Source organism: Sander vitreus, chromosome 21 (genome assembly GCF_031162955.1).
Source record: "Sander vitreus isolate 19-12246 chromosome 21, sanVit1, whole genome shotgun sequence".
Lineage (NCBI taxonomy): Eukaryota > Metazoa > Chordata > Actinopteri > Perciformes > Percidae > Sander > Sander vitreus.
The window spans coordinates 11,718,922-11,743,286 of NC_135875.1; the positions used below are offsets into that span (position 1 = coordinate 11,718,922).

Consider the following 24,365-nt stretch of genomic DNA (forward strand, 5'->3'; position numbering starts at 1 on the left):
ATCATTCACTTCCGAGCCTTTTTGTAACTCTTATTAGGTTACCGACAACGTTATGTTGACGTTAGATAACGTTAACGCACTCCACTGTCCTGTTGTTATTACAGACGTGAACTAATTCCACAGACCGTTGCATCGTCCATGGAGTGCGTCGCTGAAGAATGAATAAAGCTAGGGGAAACGCAATGGTATTTTTGCTATTTAAAAAAAAGAAAAGTTTCTGTTCTGGTGGGGTACTGTATAATTATAGGTGGAAACACTGTTATGATTGGAAATCGAGAGAGTTGGGCTCTGTCTTATTACCATCCTCTTCAGTGTCCTCAATCCCCCTCTGTTATAGCTTGAACGCTATTCTCTTTCTCTAGCTAGCTACTGCTTTTACACGTTTTCTCTCCCTCTCCATCTGTTATTCTAACCTCTTTTCCTTTTGGCTCATCCCTCTGGATCCTGCTGTCTCTCCCCTTATTGTCTATCTGTCACTTGCTTTTGAATTCCTTGTACCGCTTCCTCTTTCTTTCCAGCTGACATTAAAGCCCTACATCCACTCCAACCTCCAATCATTTTTTACAAGTGCAATTTTAAAGTAACGTTAGGCCTACTTGTACTAAAATCGAGACATTTTTCAAAGTTAATTCTTCGCCACAATCCAAAGGGAAATATTCTTCATTTTACATATAAAAAATATCCATGATCAGTTTTTTAAAAATATAAAGATTAAACGACCCAACAATATATTTAAATACAGAAGTTCAAATTAGCTCCAACTACAACATTTAGATGCTAAACACAATTATGCATCAGTAATATTAACACTGACAAGGGATATTTTTCTGCATAATGAGTACTTTTGATACTTAGGTATGTTTTACTGATTATACTTTTGAGATGGTAAATGCAGGACTTGCAATGCAATATTTTTACATTGTGGTTTTGCTGCTTTAAGTTAGAAAAAAATACTTCTTCCACCACTGACAAACTCCCACTCTGAATATGAATACATTTTCCCATTCTGTTTTCCATCTTTTCTGTCATCTGCCCCTCCATCTTTCTCAGACTCTCTCTCTCTCTCTCTCTCTCTCTCTCTCTCTCTCTCTCTCTCTCTCTCTCTCTCTCTCTCTCTCTCGCTGTCTCAATGTCTTCCTCTGCCTCCACACTTACCAGCCACATCTACTCTGACTAGATTGCTATTTGTAGCCCATCACCCTGCCAGGCAAGGAAGAATAGGGGGGAGCTATATTCTTGCTGGAAAACACATTGATATATCTTTAGATGAGAGTACATCCCTATGGTGCAGTCATAAAACAGAGAGAGGTGGCAAGTAACTATTTTAAAGCTGTAATCTCAGATTTTCAGTTAAATGAATGTCTGTTTAGTCACTATCGTTGAAGAAGGTAACAGAATGATGATTCATTTTTGCTGTTTAAAAAAAAAAAAAAAGTTTCTGTTCTGGCGGGGTACTGTATAATTATAGCTGGAAACACTGTTATGATTGGAAATCGAGAGAGTTGGGCTCTGTCTTATTACCATCCTCTTCAGTGTCCTCAATCCCCCTCTGTTATTAGCTTCAACGCTATTCTCTTTCTCTAGCTAGCTACTGCTTTTACACGTTTTCTCTCCCTCTCCATCTGTTATTCTAACCTCTTTTCCTTTTGGCTCATCCCTCTGGATCCTGCTGTCTCTCCCCTTATTGTCTATCTGTCACTTGCTTTTGAATTCCTTGTACCGCTTCCTCTTTCTTTCCAGCTGAAAAATGAAAGCCCTACATCCACTCCAACCTCCATTCATTTTTTACAAGTGCAATTTTAAAGTAACGTTAGGCTTACTTGTATTAAAATCGAGAACTTCAATTTCTAAAAGTTAATACTTCGCCACAATCCAAAGGGAAATATTCTTCATTTTACATATAAAATATCCATGATATGTTTTTTAAAAAATATAAAGATTAAACGACCCAACAATATACTTAAATACAGAAGATGATGAAAGTTTTGCAATATTTACATAGTTTCAGTATTATTTTCAGGATTATTTTTGGCGTGACATTTTCCAGAAAACTGCTAAGAATTTTGTAAATCATGGTCCCATTTTTTTTTTTTTTTTTTTAAGCAGGGGAATGCTTTAGGGGCGTGGCAACACACCAACCTGTCAATTAGGACAGAGGCTTAGCAATGCTAGTCAATGGCACTGTGTACACTAAAATAGCTGAACTGAACTTGTTTTTGGTTGTCTTAAATGTTTACCCTCTAACTGTGTGTTTTCACTCCATTAAAGTTAGCTTAATTGGAACATTTTGGTCACCAAAAAATTTCTTGTTCAGCGTTTTGCCAACCAAGCTGGCTAGCTAGCATTAGCTAGTAACTTCTACCGAAAAGCACAAGAAAGTCTACCGATTATCAACTAGCTTTGTGTACTGCCGTACATGTGAATGAACGGCACCAGTACTCGGAGGTCCGAGTTAACCCACTGGCAAAACTCTGCAGGAGGACTCTCTCCAAAAGGGTTGAAAATCGGCGACTTTTCCCTCGCTAGCGTTTAGTTTAGCGCAGCACCATTGAAACCAAACATAACAACTTAGAAGGTCATCCTTCCCAGCTCAGCCCTTTCGTCCAAATATGGTTACTTCTGGCTCCAAAATACAAAAAAAAACCGCAAGGTAGGGTGCAGAGCAGAGAGGCGCAGAGAAGAGAGGCGAACCGCAGCGCTGGTAAACGTCATCATTGCTTTGGGAATTGGTTGCACCTTGAAAGGTCAGCGGCAACAAGGTCAAAGTTGAAATAATTCAAATTTGAATCCTCTGCGGAAATTCTGAGCTGTGTGCGACACCAAGGGTAGCGCTCCACCTAAATGGCCAGCACAGAGCAGTTTCACCTCAGATCATGTGTAAGGTTTCCCACTTTAAGTATCAGTAATTTAAAGATCTAATTTAAAAATGGAAATCTGTTAACTAATTTAAAAAGTATTTTTTTTTTATTTTAAGACTGCGGTGGTTGCATACTTTTTAAATGGTCTACCACACACTAAATTGCCTCCTCAAAAACATGTTCAGCTTGGGTTTTTCCTTTGCCTGAAGGCTCCTTACCAAAACCCAAACACTGATTTGCTGTTTTGTCTGTTCTGGCAGTTTTGTGCTGTCAACCCATCATTGTATCAGCTACTCCACAGCGCTGTAAGATAGGTCTGGCATTGCGAGACTACAGCTACTGTAACCACACACAGTGACAAGTAGCTCAGGCTTGATTTTAAGCACTTCCCAGGGGAGAGCCACAATTGCCTCTTTTCACTTGTCAAAGGGCTATGAATCTGGAGGCATTTTTTAAGTTATGATTTAAATATGTCTGACTGTGAAATACATGGCCGGTGCTCTTTTGCTATCTTTTTGTTTTTCTTATTATTTTTGCCTCTGCACACTCACGCACAAACTTTCAGACAGCGAATGTTTTGTCTCTCGTAACACAATTTATTGAAGGAGAAAACTGGATTGTTGAAACTGAAGATCATTTTGCAAAGTGTAGGCTAATAAGTGGACTGATCCTACAATCACATAATAAGTACTAAGCAAAGCAGAGTCAATTGAGGCTTGCAGGCTTGTGGTCATATTACAGTGTGTATTGTTTTGTACTCCCACTGCATTGTTGGAAAAAAAAGTAGTATTTTGTGGTATACATTAGAGGCTGAGGATCCTCTGCAATATATTCTGTGCTTGAGGGAAGTGTGTGAGCCTTCTGAGGGAAATTTTCTTTGATCATTCTGTAATGAAATCACACTTGACAATAAGTGTGTAATTACCATAAGAAAGTAACTTATCTTGTATTTGATCATGCTGAATCATTTATCAATGTTACCTTTGACTGAGTGAATCTTGACCTGATTGAACATACAAAGACATTTCCCATCTGAATGTCATCAGAAGATTCTTACCTCTGGTTGGTTGGACCCTTTGTCTTGAGAACAATGTCATGCAATACACAAACTGAAAGAAACCACCCCGACCAGAGGGGGTGGACCAAGCCAAGGTATAAAGAGAGAGAACACCTTTCCATCGGTGTGCATATTACAAACTAACCTTTGTCTTGTGTACCATGCTCTGAGCATTACAAGTTTGACAATACTGTAAGAGATTTTTGTCTCGTTCCTCATTGTCAGAGTGAGATTACAAAATTGCCATTACAGCCTCTTTCCCATAAAGGACAGGCTTTTATCAGTGCTGCAGCCCAAATCATGTTGGGAGATGTAGTTGTAACAGTAAGCTCTCGGCTAAAGCGTGAGTTAATGAAGTGCGAAGACCGGCTGTAGCTGTGTGACGTGCAGTCCCATGTGTCCCCGCAATGCTGGGCTTTTCTTTTCTAATCATCGGGATGTGCTTGGCTGACCGCCTCAAGTGCCAAAGGTCAGGTGGACGCACTGACCTCTATGTTGTAAGGCAAATTAAAAAAAACAGTCCAGCTTTTGCTGACATTGCTTGAACTATCATTAAAGTGGCTACAGCTGTTGGTGACAGTCAGCATGGTCTTTCTGCTAGATTTTCCACTGTGGTTACAACTGACTGAGGGATACTGTGAGGAATCGCTCATTTCTTGACGGGAAATTGTCCAGTGTCAAGCAGCCATAATCAATTCAGTTTTTAAATTGTTTTTCTCTAGAAATAATTTGAACCTTTTTTGCTTCCAATATCATGACTGAATGAGATATTTCACTGGCGACAATTTGAAGATTCCTTGCCTTTATTCATACAGTAGTGTGTGATTGTTCTCTGGTTTTTCTCCTCTTTTTGAAGTACAAGAAAAGGTTGTCCATTGTCTCCCAATTACTTAATTGCTCAAATAGTCAGTCTTTTCCCTCCAAGTCAGCTTCAGAGAGCCCTTACAAAGAAATTTCAAGTTAAGACTTGACCAGCCTCCTTGTTTGCTTGCCCACACCTGTTTGTGAAGTGGTCACATTGTTCTCCGATGGATTACTGCTCATCTCTTCTTTCTATTTCCCTCTCACCACTGTTGAAGGTACTGGCTTCTCCTCCTGTCTCCTAAACATGGTTAAGGCTATTATGTGCCAAGTGCATGGCCCTATTTAGAGAACTGCACTCTTATTATGTGCCAAATGGATCCCCCCACCTCATCAGCAATAGCAATTTATGCTTTCTGTGATGACCATTTTACTGTACCACCTGAGACACTTAAAACACTAATGGCATTTGGAAGGATGAAGTCAAGCCAAGGCCAAGAAATATATGAGATTATCAGGCGTCATTGTTGGTAATAAGTTTCCCCCTCACTGACCACAGTCTAATCAGTCATTTTGTATTATTACTGCATGACTATTTAACAGGCTTATCAAGAATAGATAACCAGCAGCATTACCATATCTGTTTCACTTGAGTTGCCTACCGTACTAAATCATCAGCAGTCAGAGCACAAGAGAGGGTGTTGACATTTATATTGTCTGTTACTGCAAATCTTGGCATGGCAATGTCCATTTGATTACCATTTATTTACACAGCACTCCACCTCATGACCATCTGGTTATGAAGTTAATTATTTATGCAGCTTCTCTAATGTGTTTGGAGTGTTTTGTAAATGTATTAAGCTTGAAAATCAAGAAGTTTAGAGGATTAGTCTGTGAAATGTGTGTACATATATACATATATGTGTATTACTGTGTGTATGTATTCTTACCAAGATATTTTTGCACTTCTACACTTCTCTTACAGAGCATGAATGACAAGCCTTCGCTACCAGAGTACAAGGTGGAAGCAGTGCAAAAGTCGCGCTTCATTCTGCTCCACTACAGCGTGTCCAAAGCCCTGTGGGACTGGCTTATTCTACTGGCCACCTTCTATGTGGCTGTCACCGTACCCTACGATGTCAGCTTCATGGAATACAACAGTGAAGCAGTTGAGCGCTCCGCCAGCATCAGCGACATTGCAGTGGAATTTCTCTTTATTATAGGTGAGTGTTTGAAAAGAAGACACGGCTTCCTAATTTTACCTGAATTTCTCGTGCTGTGGCTCAACTAATTACTAAGTTAAAAGTTGTTGTTTAACCACCATCAAGCCAATTCTATTCACTTATTTTGAGGATCAAATCAACTCTCAAACTCTAAATCATAATTATTGCTTTCAAATATTATTTTTATGTGGTGACATGAGATTTTCATCCACCATCTGTCAATTTTCTTGCCACTCTTGCCACCAGTGAGCCACTGAGGCATCCTTTCCCCCTGAAAGTACCCCCAGTTCCAGGCAACCTGGGTTTTGTAGTCCCTTGGGGATGTCCTGGGTCTTACCCAGGGACTCCTCCCAGTTGGTAATGCCGGGTTAACCTCCAAAGGGAAGCACCCAAGGGAAGAATTGAGGTGGCGGAACCTCACTGTGCTCCACTAAGTGTAGGTGAACAGTGGTCTAATTAGGAGTTCATGTCCAAGTCCCTCAACTTGGCACACAATGGGAGACCACCAGCCATGCTAGGGAGAAACTTTTTTCTGCATGTCTATTCAAGCTCATTTACTGTATTAATACCCAGACTTTGTTTGTTTTCATTTGTAAGTCATGCAATTGATAGATTGCATATCACATATTCATCATTCATAATTCAAAATAAGGTATGCCAGCTCAAAACATTCAGGGAATATGTGATATTGGACAGTAGGTGTCCACTGTTTTAACTTTGATGATTTTTGCAATTACCACCGGTGTGCACATTGCTGCGTGTGCTTTCTAAAATTAGACAATCATTATTTGAAAAAAAATCATTATCATTATCTTACTTTCTTTTAGCTTCTATCTATAACTGAAATTTGTATTGAATGATGAACATCTCTGCAAATATCAACAGCTTGGATGACAGATGAGGTTTTCTACATCACACACCCAGAGGTCTGCTTGTTATGTGCTTGCCACATTCTGACACTAAGATGAAGATGATCTGTCTGGCAAACTCGCTGATCCATATGGACGCCTTAAGACAGTCACATATTTCAACTGCTTCTTATTTGCGTGCATATTTCATTTCATTTATAGTGTTATAATTTTAGATATACAGTATATGTCTAAAATTGGTACACTATCCATTATCTACTTTCTCTACTACACACTCAAAGTGTGAATTGCAAACATCATAGTGTGGTCTGAAGTATATATCACATACAAGTGAACCACTGAGATTGAACCTATGCTTGTGACCTTTCACACTTTCAGCTTTCCTCACTGTATACAATTTGTTTATCATTGTATCAGTCATTCACACACAAATGTACCTCTTCCAGTTTAATAAATATGAATATGACTACAACATCCTTTAGTCACTGAGGGGAAAGAAATCACCTTCAACCTTTGTGTTTGCAGACATTATCCTGACCTTCCGCACCACCTATGTGAGCCAGTCAGGGCAGGTGGTGTATGAGGGGCGCTCCATTTGCCTTCATTACGCCACCAGCTGGTTCTTTGTTGACCTGTTGGCTGCCTTGCCCTTTGACCTGCTGTATGCCTTCAACATCACAGTGGTGAGTGCAACTGAAATAATATGTTCAGCCTTCTCTTTTTTTTCCTCCCCTCTGTGACTGCTAATATAAGCAGCAAATGGATTACTTACAAGAAATTTCCCACGAAATGTTTAGCCTTTGGAAATACACTACCTTGCTTTCCTCAAGGCTGCTGCTGTCTTTGTGACTAGTTCTTCGTGAATAGTGAATGTTATACAAGATAAACATATTTGTTTGAGCAAAGCTTGTCCAAGCTGTGATATTCAGCTGTGTAAATGCAATATATGTACAGTCCAAGTGTTTTTCCAGATATTACAAGGCAGAAGGATTCACTTTCTCTCTCTTTTTCTCTGTCACTAGTCCTCCCTTGTCCACCTGCTTAAAACGGTACGCCTGTTGCGCCTCTTTCGTCTGCTTCAGAAGCTGGATCGCTACTCCCAGTACAGCTCCTTGGTGCTGACCATACTAATGTCTGTGTTTGCTGTGCTGGCACACTGGATGGCCTGCATCTGGTACATAATTGGACGCCATGAGATAATGGCCAATACAACCTTTGAAGTTGGTGAGTCTGATTGAGGCCTTGCTGAAGAGGAAGCTGTTGAAGTGTGAAAGTTAGGTTGGGTGTTTCATCCAGCAAGGGTTGCAGACAAATACAGTACAGTAATAGTTCCAGCTGAGTTTTTTACCATGTGCCATCATTTTTTCTTTGGCCTCGCTGTGCTCAAAGTGTTCATTTCATAATTTAAGCGCAGTGCTGGCTATCCAGACTTGTTCAGTTAGGTGCTCTTTAAGTCAGTTGTTTTCTTGTTTAAATAGGCAGTAATTCCAATAAATAACACCAAAGACTAGATTTTACTTTTGTTGTGTCCCCACTCAGCTATAAATAGTCATGACTCATCTATTGGGATATCTAGCTCTGCTCAGTGGTGAGATGTTGGCAAACACTGTACTCTGACGCTCTAATGAGGACTGTCTGTAACCAGATCAAAAGCTGATATAAAAAAAACCTGGTAGGAAGCAGCGCAGTAATGTCTTGTTGGTATCACTGTTTAAAAATGGTTCAACATGGAGACCCATTATCTGCAGTGTGTGTGTGTGTGTGTGTGTGTGTGTGTGTGTGTGTATATATATATATGTGTCTGTATATGTGATTATGCATACATTTGTGGCAGAATCTGTCTATAGGGAGGTTAGGTCATACCTGCTAATTAACACTTGGCCTTATTTATCCCTGGAGGATCTAATTCTGCCCTTGTCCCGCACCAACATGCCAGCCTCCTGACATCTCTTTCTGACACACACAAATACAAAGACTTAAACATACACTTCTGTCTCTCTTAGATCAGGTATTGCAGTATCATCCGGCCTCTACCATCTGTATCAGGGCTGACAGAAGACACACAGACGTAACATTTATATGAACCCTAACCCTTTGGACATTGTTTGCTCATGCTCTGCCTCCTCTTTCAAGGCTGGCTAAATGAGCTGGGCAGACGTCTGGAGACGCCCTACATCAACAACACAGCAGGGGGTCCGACACTGCGCAGCGCCTACCTTGCTTCCCTTTACTTTACCCTCAGCAGCCTGACCAGTGTGGGCTTCGGAAATGTCTGTGCCAACACCGATGCTGAGAAGATCTTCTCCATCTGCACCATGCTTGTCGGCGGTATGACACCAGGTTACATTCTCCCTCTAGCGTCCTGGCAACTGGTGCGTCAGTTCGGCCTGCCAGTGCGAGTTATTTAGCAGGAAGTGGGTTGATTTGGCTGGCGTTTTAAACGCAGCTTGTTGCCATCTCTATATACCAATAAGCTGAGGTGGCAATTATTGGTGCAACAATCCAGAAGATAATTATTGTGTGGTTATTTTTTCAGACTGCTTGTCAGAACAATGATATAAACAAACTAGTAAATTACTGTGGATCAGTTGGCAAATACACAGTAACAAGTGTAGATGACTGGCTAGTGATCAATATCAAATTTTATTTATATTTTTAAGAAGCAAAAGTGTTTGAAAGAAGTGAAAAGTAATAGTCACCCTAAAAATTAAGTTAACTTTTGTTGTGATTTAACACATTCAAATTGTAATAGGCTAAAAGAAACAGCCTTCAGAATAAAATTTCAGATTATATTATTTTTAGCTAGCAATACAAAAATTCAGCCTTTATTTTGTTTCCATCACACAGCGCTGATGCACGCCCTAGTCTTCGGTAACGTGACGGCCATCATTCAGCGTATGTATTCACGCCGTTCTCTCTACCACACACGCATGAAGGACCTGAAGGAATTCATTCGTGTCCACCATCTGCCCAAGCAGATCAAACAGCGCATGCTGGAGTACTTCCAGACCACATGGTCTGTCAACAATGGTATAGATACCAACGCGGTAGGGGTCCCTTTCATTGTTGTTGTCATGTAATACTGATGTACATGGTGCTGTCTGTCCTCAGGAAACTTCAGAGCAATGTTTAGATGACGTGTGAGCACTGAAATCTTTTCTACAATCCATTTACAACCCTTTGCAGCTGTAATTGTTTATGATCTTTGACAACACGTGCCCGCCTGAACACCAGCAATTGACATCCTAATGATATTCATAAGAGGGGTAACTGGTAGCAACAGTGTCCATTCCCTAATTACCAATGAGTGTCACACCTCATTACATCTTTCACACATCCCCAGCTCCTGCACGACTTTCCTGATGAGCTACAGGCCGACATTGCCATGCATCTGAATAAGGACATCCTCCAACTGCCGGTCTTTAAGGGGGCTAGTCGTGGCTGCCTGCGCTCGCTCTCCCTCCATATAAAAACCTCCTTCTGCGTCCCTGGGGAGTACCTCATCCGTCAGGGTGACGCTCTGCATGCCAACTACTTTGTCTGCTCTGGGTCCCTGGAGGTGCTGAAAGACAGCATGGTGTTGGCAATATTAGGTTTGTATTGTGATGTGGACCTTTTAAAGCGTCATGTTTAGGGTGTTCATGTAGTGGAGCGAGACAGTGAATATTTATTGTTTTGATTTTAGGAAAAGGGGACCTGATTGGGTCCGACCTGCCTGGAACAGACGAGGTGATCAAGACCAATGCTGATGTGAAGGCGCTGACCTACTGTGACCTCCAGTATATCAATGTGCGTGGTCTGAGAGAGGTGCTGGATCTCTACCCCGAGTACGCCAACGTGTTTGCCTCTGACATCCACAATAACCTCACCTACAACTTGCGTGAGGGCAGCCAGGACGAGGTACTACAGTAAAGATACACTCGCACACAGAAAACCGGTGTTGATCAGATGTGTCGTTAGGGTTTTCTAAATTGTGAGCCTGTCTATTCAAACTCATTCCCTAATTCCTAACTCTCAAAACCGTAGTTCAATATGCTTAAACCTGCGCAAACCTTCACCCAATGTCTTGTAGATAAGGCGAGTAGTGGGGATACATAAGTGAGAGTTTTCAAACCTAAATAAATTTGTCTAGTTTCATGACTCGTCAACTGAGGAATGAGGACTGAGGAAATAAAAAAAATGTCTCTTATTACACATTGATCTGCTGATGCTGTTTTCCTGCTTAAAGAAAACAAATACACACACACACACACACACACACACACACACACACACACACACACACGCACACAGAATAAAACAGAATACTGTAGACCAGACAACATATTTGTTCCCCCCTGAGGGGCCTTTGTCACTCTCCTTGACACTTGTTCTACCACAACGACCAAAGGGCTGTTGGGGGTTGATTGTCACACCAATTACCATGCGTGGGTGCCACTGTCAGGCAGCCGTATCGCTTCCTTGTTGCCACCACAAAGCACAGCAGGATGACATTACACCTAGACACTGACCCCCTCTATCCGGCGAGAAAATGCACCTGTTGATGTTATAAACATAGCACATGTTTTCAGGCATTGTTATATAATGCGTGTAAAGATGCATCTCGAAACCCATAAATTGAATATTGTAATAGTGTGCAACCAAGTTCAGTGGCTGTTTTGCGTGGCGTTTTGTTGAACCGTACGATCAAAACAAATGAATGCCAAGATATCTTTGATGTGTGACTGACAAAACTGACAAAGCTCCCCAAGGGCTTTCCCAAGCTCATCTTATTGACAGTCTCAAGCATTTTTTACTTGCTTCAAACATTCCTTTTTGCTCCCACAGGCCTTTCCCCATTGCTGAAGGTTTTGTTGCTCATTAGTTTATTCATTTTATTTTTGTTTGTTTGTTTTCTTTGGTTTGAAACATGAAGAACAGGACATCTGTGCTGGCCGTGTTAATTACTTGATGCATGTTTGTCAGTCAGGCTGAGTGAATCAGCTTTAACTGTATTAATGAGTTTCATTCCATAAAGAGACATTTGGCACCTTACAGAATCCATGCGACAGAATAGCTCATATTGGACAAACGTTATCGTAAGACAAAGGATTTATGTGTGTACAGAGGCCATATACGTACATACATTATTAGTGTTATTATAGTATTTAATTGTGATTCAAGCAGTCTTTTCTGTGGTATCGCTGAGCTACTTCTGTATCACACCATCTGCACAGAGTTTATGCTCAAGCACAAAGCCAGGGCACCACCGCCCCCTGACAGGATGAAGGAGTGCTCAACTACCTGCTTCCAGGTCCCATAGACTCCTGACACACGCACTCGCACATGCACGCACACACATACAGTAGTACTGATCTCATCCACATCCTCACAGTGGGTGGTTTAAGGTGGGAGTTGTTGCAGGATAGGAGGTCCTTTTACACTCAAGAGATACTTGAGAATTGTATGCCGACTGTACAGCAATCAGTCAATTGTAGTGAAATACTGCCAAAGACAGATTGTAGGAATGCCTATTAAAGTATAAGGTATCCAAAAGGGACTACTTCATCTTGTGAAAAACGAAAGAATGCAGACTGCCAGATGGAAAATGAGTTTTTTTTTCTGATCTGGAGCAACTCAAAACTGCATGAGCCAAATAAATTGGAAATTGATCACCAACTTTCTAATTATGCATAAATCACTATTCTTTGGTATTATTTTTCAAAGCGGCTAGAATTGCTATTTTACTACAACCATGTAAGACAATACAAAGGGCTCATAGTGATGAAGCTACAGAGAATTATCACCTGAATCTGCTGCATCCCTCCCCATACAGAGCTCGATGGTGTTTTATATGACAACAACAGTTTAACAAAGTTGATAAAGGCAGCCACTGGTAACCAGTGGTGGGATGGAAAGAAGTTTTTTTTTATTTTTTTTTTATATAAATGCTAGAGAGGTTTATGACATGTTGGACGGGATAAAAATACCAACCATGAGTGGGCTGAAAAGGTACAGAGAGGAGATGACAAAAATGTCACAACAACTATTGCAGGTGACATTGTCATTTCAAAAACACCCCTTCAGTACAATAGATCATAGACAGCTGTCTCTCTGAGATATATCTTGATGAACTCCTCCTACCCTTGATTGGATGAATTTACACTCACTCAGCTGTCAGTGATCTGTACTTCTGTTTTTTTTTCTTTTCTAGAAACATCACATTTGTCCCAAATTACCCACCAACATCAGTTTCAAAATACATGTGTAAAGATTTGCTCAATCATGTTTCATTTTCTACCCATAACACCTGGTATTAGCTGGTTGTTCACATGGTTTAGGAGTTTTGTGAGGCCACAAGTCACTCGGTGTTCTGTATTATATATTTTTTTTGTTTTTCTACGTGTATTTATTGTCTGTAATGGCAGCTACTACTATGCACTACGCACTCTTGAGTCCATGACAAATTTCCCCTAGGGGACAATAAAGTATATTCTATTCTATTCTATTCATCATGTAAACACCCCCCATAGTTGCTGATTTGCCCTCTTGTGTCTTGGGTTTTACTGCTTGTCAGTTAGTTTTTTCTAGACTCTGGTAGCAAAACCAGATCCTGCTAAATGTATTTTGGATTTGAAAGAGAAGTGACACATCATACAAAACCCTGACATACTCTTGTGTGCACATGCATGCCAATCTGTAAGTAGGTCTGTTCTTTGCATGTGCAAACACAAGAAAGCACACTTGTGAGTGATAGGAATAAATGTCCCTCAATTAGGTCCCTGCAAATATGTGGGACACTTGTGGCATGCGTGCCTCATTAATTGATGTCATTTGGCACCAATATTCCTGGTTGGCTAGTTAATCATTCCATGTTGCTCGTTATGACAGAATTTGTTGCTGCCTTGAATAGACTCACAGATTTGTCCCCTCTGCCTCTCACATACCACCGCCGTCTGAAGAGATGCAAAGTCTCACAGCTAGTTATATGTTTGCTTATACCGCCTTTTAGTGGTGATGATTTTTAAACTCTTCAGTGCTTCAATGAAGGATTCCATTTAATGTGTTTCCACAGTGAATTGACTTCCTGCATCAAAGAGCATTACCGGCACTATACTGGTGGAGCGATAGACTGTGGCTGTTGTCACATTAAGCCATGTTGTCAGAAGCACATTTTTCACACATGAGGGAAGACTTTACACATAGTTTCATTTGCCATCCAGCTGGTGATTATGCTAAATTGCTCCCAATGTCTCCACATGCCAGCAGAAAGACAAACCTTCGCTGGAATCCCTCTGCAATCAAGTAAATGGATCGGTTATGTGTTTCAGCTTGTGTAGCAAAGGCTCTATCACTGGCCACGGTCATTTAGATAGTTCCAGTGGATAAAACAGTAGATATCAAATTTAAATTTTGCATATTTTTGTAAATGCAAAGATATTGCTCAAATAAAATAAAATAAAAAGCTCCCTGAGAAGTTTTTGACCTCTAGTTGCCAATGGTGTTACATTGTGGTATCACACAGGTGGTGGTATCACAAGCAAGATATGCTGCAATGCACCAACAAAGACAATTCTGGATTTAAAATAGTTAACAATAAAATCTGCTTTGCAAATGTTTGATGAGGAAGAAAATGCACTGGACACGTTTGTTAGACATCAAGGATAGACACGATGCATTTTGGTTAGTAACACTGATAGTAAACATAACATAAGAAAACTCCACAGGGCACCTTTTCATTTCCAAATGTTTCATTCTGAGGGCCCATTTTAATTTTTGAAGGTTTAATAAAGAGGATATGAAGTTGAAAAAAATAAATACTTTTTGCCGGAGGCTGTGTCTTATAATCCCTGTTGCTTTCTTTTTGTTTCTGCAGGGCCTCAGCAGGTTTTCACGGTCACCCAGGGTTCATCACGTGAGTTCAAATGAAGGCTTCTTCTTCTCTCAGGGGCATCATTATTCCTTTTTCCACCAGACACGGCTTCCTAAAAATACTTCTTAGATTATTTTTTTGGGGCTTTTCCACCTTTCATTTTTTTGACAGGACAGCTAGGTGAGAAAGTGGAGAGAGAGGGGGAAGACACGCAGGAAATCGTCACATGTCGGATTCGAGCCCTGGACCTCTGCGTCGAGGCATAAACCTCTCAGTATATGTGTGCCTGCTCTACCCACTGACCCAACCCGGCCACACTAAAAAAAAGTTATAATAAATTCACAAAGCCTGTTTCTGAATTTGATCGGAGTTGGCAGGACCACAACACAATTGTTGTCAAAGGTGTATTTGTGTCATGCATATCAATTCCAGGGGTTTAGCAGGCGTGTCTGTGTTTTTTAGGTAAAACCCCTGTGTTTTTATGGTGCATACTGTAATGCAAGTGAGTGTTGCGGGAGGGTTTGTGCAAGGACTTCCCCCTTCAGGTTAAAACTCATTTGGAACAGAGAGAACAGTTCTGTCCCTGGAGTTAGCCCACTAACTGGGTCAGTAGCTCTCCTAATAGGAAACCTTATGAGCTACTTTCCTCACGATATACTGTATGCTTGTCTTCCCGCCTTATTTTTCTATTATTAAAATACTGTTTACAGTGCTTGCTTTGTCTGCTATTAAAAGTTCCATTTTTTAATAGCAGACAAATAGTTTAGTAGTAGTTTAATAGTTTTTACTCACAAGCACTTGGGCAGCCATGGTAGCTTTGTAGTAGGATTATAATAAGTAATATAAGTAATGTGATTAAAATATCATCAACTGCATCTCATTAAAATCTAAATGACACAAAAATAGCTTTTAAAATAAAAAGGTTATTATGTGCCAGATTACTCATGAAATGATTTGTGTATTGTGAGTGGCATTTTAGATGAATCAAGTTTTCTAACATCATTCTGATATTTTTTAAATATTTCAGTATTCATGTAGTTAATATTCCAGTATTTACGAATCTGTTTTCATATCCTCAAACACAAATCAGGCAGTTTAAGGACCAGTGACCACCCTTAGTGAAAATGTAAGTGTACAGTTATTAATGCTTCATGTTGTATTTGCAGGAATCCAAGCTCTCCTCTATCATGGAAACAAAGGGGGATGACCCTGAGGACTCCTTCCACCTCTCTCCGGTTACCCGGTCCCGTCGCAACCTCCTGCTGCCCAACTTCACCAGCCCTGTTCGCCGTACCTCCCTGGGGAACCTCCTGGGGGATGAGTTGCGGGAGTTCACTGCCCTGCGACACTGCCGTTCACCAATCATCAGCCGCGTCCACGAGCAGAGATCATCGCCTCAGCCACTGTCGAAAAAAGAGCACGGCTCCTATAAAGCCACCCCTGCCTCAACTTCAGCTCAGGGAGTGTCGGGGGCCGCGCAAAAGCCTTCAAAGCTGCTTATCCCAACTGTCACCTGCTCTGGACCCCCAGATCTCAGTCCCAGGTATTGATAAAATATCATCAAATTCAATTTTCTTAACACAAGCCGCAAAAACGTATCAAAGCCTAAATTAAATTACTTTTTGGATGTTGGTAGCTGGTTGGCCAAAGTAAAAATAATAGAAACACCAGCTACCATAACTAAAATGTCTTGTTTATGTTTACGCCACACTGTGTTTTGATTCAGTTTGATGATGCAGTATCTGAGTACAGAGTCTGTACATTGTTTGGGTGCCATGTTGCATTAAATAATGTTGGATTCATTCATTATATTTCTAATAATTATCCCCCTCAATACCATACTGTATAGTATGTGATAGAGGAAACGGAACACTTTTCTAATGCAGTCCAACACCACAACTCTTCAAACTATAGTCTCAAGATTACCATACGGTAGATTGAACACCTGGCACAGTGTCAACAGCAAAAAAAAAAAAGTAATAAGCTTCACAAAGGCAGAATAAAAAAATTTATAAAAAAAAAGGTTGTATTGGATTGCATTACTAAGTAAAGGTTTTTTTATATTGATTTTTCTTTGTATCTCATTACATGAAAATAGTTTATTTTTTAGTGGTTCTCATCATTTTATCTCCAACTTTAATGAGTAGCAACATTGTAGTGTCTTTCCTTCTTTTAAAACACTGTGGTTTCCCCCTCAGAGACTGAAATTCATTAATTTTGAAGCATTCAAAAGTTGTGTCCCAGTGGTTTGCCTCATTAACAGCACCACTTTACCATGGGCCTTGATGCCTCTCTTTCTGTGTGTTTGTTGTGGTCTAATCTGCCTGTGTCATAGACAGCGTTATGACGTTATGTTTATATATTCACTCTAGCTATGATTGCCTTAGAACGTCTGAGATGATCTACAATAAGTAAGGTGTGTTGCAGTAACAGATGCCTAAAGTCATGCCACATAAACCTGCATCATCCACTCAATGTAAATGGGTGTATTTGCATTGCATATTTCAACAGATGTCACTGCATTTCATTACCAGAGCACCTTATCCTCTTGCCCCAACCATCTGTATTCATAATGTATCCCTAAGTCATCAAGTAAGTCCTAGATATGGGTAAGTGCTGGTTCAGAGAGCTCAGGTGTCCGCCTCTCCAGACTGGGCTCTACTCCTCATGTTTAAACCCACACGGGCCTCTGCCAGCCACAGCTCTCATGGCACATTCTTGGGTCGTCTACTGGCTCCAATGATAATTGAAAAAGCTCTACTGTTACATTAACTCCAGCTTCCCTCCTCTTCACCCCCTCCCCTGCCAGGGTTGTAGACGGCATCGAAGACAATGGACACGCGTTCCACTTCAACGTGGAGCACAGCAGGCCTAAAGCCAACACGGGAGGCAGCACCCAAGGTAAGCCAAACCGCCCCCAGCTGCGAGGGTCACCTGGGTGCCAGATGGCTGGAGGTAAACTCCAGAGTTCAAACAGTGGATATAACAATGCTGCCCTGCCTCCTTCTGGGGGAAATATGAGAGCGCAGCATAATGAAATGACAGCCAGGTGTCCAAAGAGTCAGAGAACATGTTAAAGGACAACACAGGTCAGAGCGGTGTACAGACCATCTGACCCGAGCTTTATACTGTGATGATCGATGACTATCACATTCAGTTCAGTTGAAGTCCAACTAATGTACTTTAGTTTAATAAGTGCTTTGGCAACCAACATACACAACAATACACAGTAACAACCTATGTACAATACAGCTTCCTAAATACTAAAAGTGTTTTTACAAACTGTGGTGTAGGATGAAGCTCCTGATTTGTTTTTGGTTGTTGTGGCCATCCTACAGCACCTCCCAGAGGATTGCTTGTGAATTAATTTATTTTGTATCTAGTGTTTTGCCTCACAGATTCCATAATTCCATAATTGCTGCTGTGGTCTGTCTACTGTCATACTGGTCATGTTTCAAGTCTTCACAAGATTCCCTCTGGTAGATCCTAACACTACAGCAACAACATATAGTCAAGAAACTTTCTACGAAGCTTGTTTAAACCATTTCTTAAAATAATAGACATAATAACATAGACACTATCCAATGCAATAGCTCCATAACATTATGTTTTGGCAGTAATTTGCAGTGTTGTTGTATTAGATTGTATAATATTCATTTGCACATTTGTCCATTCATGTGGATATATGCAATACTTTCACATACTGTATACAACATGTAAATTGGCATCCTCTGGAGTCACACATCATAATGTTTGTTTTTTCATATTAATATTGATGAATCCTCTTTGTGGTGTGCCCGAGTTATGTTGTACTAAGTCAGCCACTTATTGTTTTCTCCTACTCATTTCTCCAGTCTCCACACAGGCGAATGTAACTATGCTGCTGGAGACGGAAGACGTCAAACAGAGCATCAGTCAACTCAACCAAAAGGTAAGGTACAGCCCCTTATCCTAAATTAAAATTGATTGGACCAAAAATAATGTAGCCTCACAGATCCGACTCAACTTTGCTCTGTGTCCCTCTCATCTTCCCGTCTGCCTTCTGTCTGTTAAGTATTTTGGAGACACTGAATATGAATTACAGGAAGCATTAATGATTTATTGATTAGAAAATACAACCTGCGTGCTATTTTAACTATTTTAATTAAAATATGACTTCCTCTTTCAGTATGTAGAAATTAATTCACTGGAATGCATCTTCAGTGCAGACCAGACAAAAATGAGCAGAAACTCATAAGCTTTTCTCATAGATGCATTTCTGGCTTCTTATCCAGTATCAGCCATACTTGCACATTTACAGGGGGAAACATATAGTGAGATCAAGTAGATTCCATGTCTGCCTTGTATCTCAGTCTGCCCCTTCTCTCTTCATTTTAATGTAAAAAATGCGATAGCAGGTGCAGCGAGAGGATCCAGATGGGCCCAGGTAGGTGCTGTCTGAAGTCGATATTAATTAATCAGCAGGGTACTTCTGCAATGCAGGGGATAGTCAGGAGTGCTGACTTGACAGTCTGAAGAAAAAAAACATTAGATGACAACCTAGCTCTACTTGTGGCCTTTCTCTGGCCTCCTTCCCTTTTTGTTTCACTCCCTTTTTCCCAGTTTTCTGTCTACTTTCTTCCCTGTTTGCGTCAGTTACCTCAGTCTGTGTCCCTCTGGATTTCACTACTGCATAAGAAGCCATTTCTAAGAGTCATGGAGGGGATTAAAAAAGGTCCTCTTTTGGGAGGCCGTCAGAAAATTATATCGGGACATGAATCCAATACTAAACCTCAAAATAGAAGCTGATTAATTTGTTACTCTGTGCTGGACATAATTGGGCAGATTTTTTTTAAGCTGCACACATTTGCTCAGTGTAATAATAGAATATGCTCCAAGTCTTTTGAATGTCACGACTAAACTGTGTCCACTCTCTACCCAGATGGGCACATTAAACCAGGAAGTATCTGAGCTCACCAAGAGCCTGCACCACATGATGCATCTCCTCCAGGCCCACTTGTCTGTGCATCACTACAAAGCCTCCCTCCCCTCGTGCCCGTGTGGCATCCAAATGGTGTCCGGCCCTCCCACAGCCGCCAACACCGACATGCCCTTCAACCCAGTTTCAGCCTACCACCTCCATAATGATCCGGGGAGCCACGAAGGCCCAAGCTACCAAAGTGACCCACCCGCTGGCTACTGGAGCTACAGTGGAGCTCCTGAAACCCAAACAGAGAGCCACCACCGGCCTCAATCCTGTGGTCCACCTGTCAACTCCTGTCCGCCCCTCTCTGTCAACTCTGCGTCCAGTTTAGACCTGTTGTGTCACAGCTCTAGGAGAATGACCACAAATCTGTGGATCAGCCCGTCTCTTCTTAGCATCAGCCCAGACTTCCAGGGTGGGAGTCCGGGCCTTGCACCTCATGCTGGGCATGAAGACTCTGACAACAGGCCTCTCAGTGCTAGCGCGAGCACCATCAGCCAGTCCCAGCCCACTTTGTGCCTGCAGCCTCCCAGTGATAGTGATGAATACTCGTCCTACTCGTCGACACACAGTCTGCTGGACTTGCCACCCAGTTCTTACCCCCCACCTCTGCCTGCCCTATCACAAGCCTCCCATTGTGTTCTGATGTCCGCTCCAACATCTCATTATGTGATCCAGGACACATCTATCTTCCAAATCGAGGACTCAAACCCCTCCATCTATCCTGCGTCAGCCTCTCCTCCTACATTGCCAGGCATCCCTCTTGGATCCTCACTGGATTCAGGATCACTGCAGTCAGATGCTATCGAGCCCCACCTTCCACTGGGCGACCCATCTGCCATAGAACACACCGGTCTGGAGTGCCTACTGGGGAACGGGGGGTCTATGGAGAGCAGGGACAGTGAGAGTGAGTCATCACAAAGGTCCAGCATTGGCGCCCAGACTCAGAGCACAGAGCAGTCGTGGTGTCTGGACCTCATAGATTAAACTGTTTCAGGGGAACACACACTGACTTCACTGCAACTGGGAGAAAAAAAAGTTATTGACATGCAACTTCTTACAGTGTTTAAAGAGACCCTGCTGGAGATTGTCAGTGTGTGCTGTAGTCCTCCTTCTTAATTCCTGGGCTCTCATATTTGTCACCCCACACAATTTACTCCATTTCTATGCAAAAGCATGTATTTTATGCATTATCTTGGATTTACTAATGTGTGTCTTTAAAAAAGAAGAGTTCCAGTACAAACTGTATATTTTTTCCAACATCCTCAGAGCAATTTGCTGTTGATAATATCTGTTACCTCCTTGCATGGTAAAGTTGTTAATTCTTTTTCCTAAGGAAAAGGTTTCCATATTAATGTGTAAGCATTCTACATGACAACCTGTTGATTGTTTACACGGAAACTGTATTTGTAAGGCAGACAGGTCAGAGTGGTTGGATGTTTTAATATGCGGAGGAACAAAAATGCGTTACCTAAAAGGGGAATAGAGTATTTGCATCACACAGCGTAGATTGGTAATTGTTTTAAAATGTTTTTCTCATTTCAGCATTTTTTATTTGTGAGTTCTTGGACTATATGAATATCCAAACTCCACTAAGCAGTACATCATTTATGATTTCAATTATAATTCCATTGAACATCTCTAGTTTGATGCTCTCCTTAAGACCCTTCATGAGATTTAAATAAATGTTTTTACCTCACCATGAAAGCATTAAATATAGTGCTGTGAAATAGGTTTAATCGCTCTCTCCACAAAATAAAGGTATGGAAGCTTGAGGATCTATAATTCTATAAACACGATAGCTGCGTATAAATTAAACGTAAATAAATACATTTGTAGCTGAAAAGAGGGTCCCATGAAAAATTCAGTCATTTATTAATGGTTCCTGGTTAAAAAAAACAAACATGAACTCATGATACTCATACTATATTCATTCAATTGTTCTTTTTGGCTGACACAATAAAGTATGCAAAAATGTATGAAAGTGTCATTTACTATGGTGTCACATTTAATCACACCTGATGTGTATCTTTTTCATAAACACGTCAGAATAAGAAACAACGGTTTTGTTGGAATAAAACAGGTCACTCAGAAATCCATCTTATCTATCTTCCAACTCTGGACCAACTCTGATTTAATCTCAGGAACAAATGCAGATGTTCGGATATTTGTGTCAAAGCTTTGGAAAAACTTGACAGGAGTTGGAATAGTTTTTCACTGAGGCAATGCTCTAAACTTTCTTGAGTTGGAATTCAGGCACTTCACTGTTATTTGAGAGATCAAGGTTATGTTTTCATTTATGTTTGACAGGTTGTTGTATCGTTGCATACATTCGGTCATGTCAAGACCCCAAGGCCTATGCAGGCCTGCTATTTGTTGAATTTAATTGTTGTAATTGTAATTTTGTAATGTTTTTAATACACTTCAGCCCCATCTGCTAATCCCAAAACTGAAACAGATGAGTGTTAATTAAGTGTTAGTGGTAGGTGTGTTAAAGTGATAATTAAGTTGTATTTCTCCTTTGTGAACATTAATAAGAACGGTCTTTCAGCCTATTTCACTGAAATAGAGAGTTTTGTGCACTGGTGTGATGCCAGCCATCTCATTTTAAATGAGAAAAAACTAAGGAGATGGTCTGGACCCTATCTCAGTGGGGGATCATAGTCCGTTGGTCATGCATGATGAAACAATCAATCGGGTCTGCTCCTACAAGTATTTTGGCATTCACTTGGACAACCCCTTTTGCTGGAATGCCCATGTTGAAAGTTTGTGTTCTCGTTAACAGCACAGGTTATACTTTTTACACAGACTCGGGGTGTATAGGGTGGATCAGAGTTGTTTTTTTTACTCTACCAGGCTGCGTTAGAGAGCATAATCAGGTATGGGATATTAGCATGGTACTATGTGGCAATCTGTAGAGTTAAAATCTAAGATTCTTTGTCTGGTACAGACAGCCATGGAGGTTATGGGGAGGAATGGACACTAGTACCTCCAGTCAATATAGGAGCAGTCTGTTCTCAGGCAAGCACAGGGAATATTGTCTGATCCATCTCATATTCTCCACGCCGAGTATGAGCTCTTATCCTCTGGCAGACAATATAGAGTACCCCAATGTAAACTCGACCGTTTTTAAAAACTCATTTGTGCCTACCTAACTTTAAATATTGTTGCTTGAGGCTCCAGGGGTTGTGCAATAGCTCCATGGTGTGATGCAAGGGGTTGTGCAATATGTGTAGTTTGTGGTTGTGTGATGTGCTTCAGTACATGTTGCTTTTTACCTGCCGGGACAGCTACGCTGCTATTGTAGCCCTGGAGACACCTACTGTAGCGGGAACAACCACAGAGGCGGTTTTGAGCTCTTTGACAGGTGTTAATAGGTCTACAGGTTTACAGGTCTGTCTGTGGCCAGATTTTATCACAGCAATAGTGTAGCAACCGTGTAAGATACAGTCACGAAAATGTACAGGTGTGTAGTTGAGATCAGAATGAAGGCCGAGTTGGAAAATGGGTGTGGTCTGAGCAAGGGCGCTGGTAGTAAAAGGGTAGAAAGTAGGGAAGGGGCCTTGGCTCCCCAATTTTACGCCCCTGGCCCTATTTGGCGTCGCAGCTGGTGCGATCCCATCGCAAGATGGTCTCTAGTTGTACATGTTGGTTGTTTTTTATTATTACTACTATGGGCTGCTATATGATAAGAGCATATGTCATGTGTGGAGCATTTGAGGCAAGACAAATTTCCCTACAGGGACAATAAAGTTTATCGTCTCGTAGAAAGGCAGGGTAATAAAGGGACGATTGGTGTTATGTTCATTCAACAGAAGAAATTGTCCACAAATGAAATAAAATCTCTGGTGAGAACTGCAACACAGAACGTCCCCAGTTTTGGCTTTCTCCAAAAAAGAGGATTTGCAGCTGTTGTTTCTCTCATTAGTGAATTCAATGAGTTTTTGGTAAAACGCTTTTGGTTCATCCGGGGTTTTTTTTCTTTGGGCTGATCCGTCCTGACTCTCAATCCTATTATATAAGTGAATGTACAGTATCTTTCATCAGCAGTTCAGCACAATAATTCTTGCTAAAAACTGAGGAATGTTTAAGCTTTATATCTATATTTTAATGTAAATTTCATTCAAGCAGTTTCATTTTTTCATTCAGGGTTTCAGCACACACACACACACACACACACACACACTCACGAGTAAAAGTTTGTTTATGTCCATTGGCTCAGTTGCAACAGGTTATGTCAACAAAACAAGTAACAAAAAGTGCCATGATGATTGTTACAACATGATTTTAAAAGAAACAAGTGAAAGAGCTGATATTGTGCAAATCTGTTGAAAACCAAAAGTGGGGAAACATGTCAACATTACATCATACTGTGCTTTCAAATCACACTGTGTTTGAGCAGCTGCATTAGTCAGAGTAACATTACAGGGGAGTCATTTAATTTACTTATTTCAAAAGTTAACAATATTGAAAAAAAAAAATGTCAGTTGTCTTACAGTAATATTTCTTGTCTGTGTGGTTATGGTGTTACTATCTATTGGTTAATGATCTACCGTACAGTGCATTTCCTGTAAGTCAAGGGTGTAAGAGTGGGTTTTCCTGACACAAGTCACTAGGAGAAAGAACCCTATGACAGTTGATGTGTAAGTAATGTAAATGATTCAACAATAGTGGATAAAAATAAAGTAAGGGTATCAGCACTGCAAAAGGACAATTTACCAGGTGAGATATCTTTAAGGTTT

The 24,365-nt window shown here is 40.9% G+C and overlaps 1 protein-coding gene across 1 annotated transcript in view; it reads left to right on the forward strand.

Moving 5' to 3' along the window:
• The window catches only part of kcnh4b (potassium voltage-gated channel, subfamily H (eag-related), member 4b), a 42,291-nt gene extending 20,702 nt beyond the window's left edge, over positions 1 to 21,589 (forward strand). The window contains exons 7-18 of the mRNA XM_078278920.1: positions 5,702 to 5,939; positions 7,334 to 7,491; positions 7,831 to 8,032; positions 8,942 to 9,136; positions 9,656 to 9,855; positions 10,152 to 10,401; positions 10,494 to 10,708; positions 14,664 to 14,702; positions 15,827 to 16,203; positions 17,470 to 17,561; positions 18,515 to 18,591; positions 19,582 to 21,589. Of these exons, the coding sequence (XP_078135046.1) occupies positions 5,702 to 5,939; positions 7,334 to 7,491; positions 7,831 to 8,032; positions 8,942 to 9,136; positions 9,656 to 9,855; positions 10,152 to 10,401; positions 10,494 to 10,708; positions 14,664 to 14,702; positions 15,827 to 16,203; positions 17,470 to 17,561; positions 18,515 to 18,591; positions 19,582 to 20,610 (3,072 nt within the window). The 3' untranslated portion in view covers positions 20,611 to 21,589. The remainder of the gene's footprint in view (positions 1 to 5,701; positions 5,940 to 7,333; positions 7,492 to 7,830; positions 8,033 to 8,941; positions 9,137 to 9,655; positions 9,856 to 10,151; positions 10,402 to 10,493; positions 10,709 to 14,663; positions 14,703 to 15,826; positions 16,204 to 17,469; positions 17,562 to 18,514; positions 18,592 to 19,581) is intronic.
• Positions 21,590 to 24,365: the final 2,776 nt, after the last annotated feature.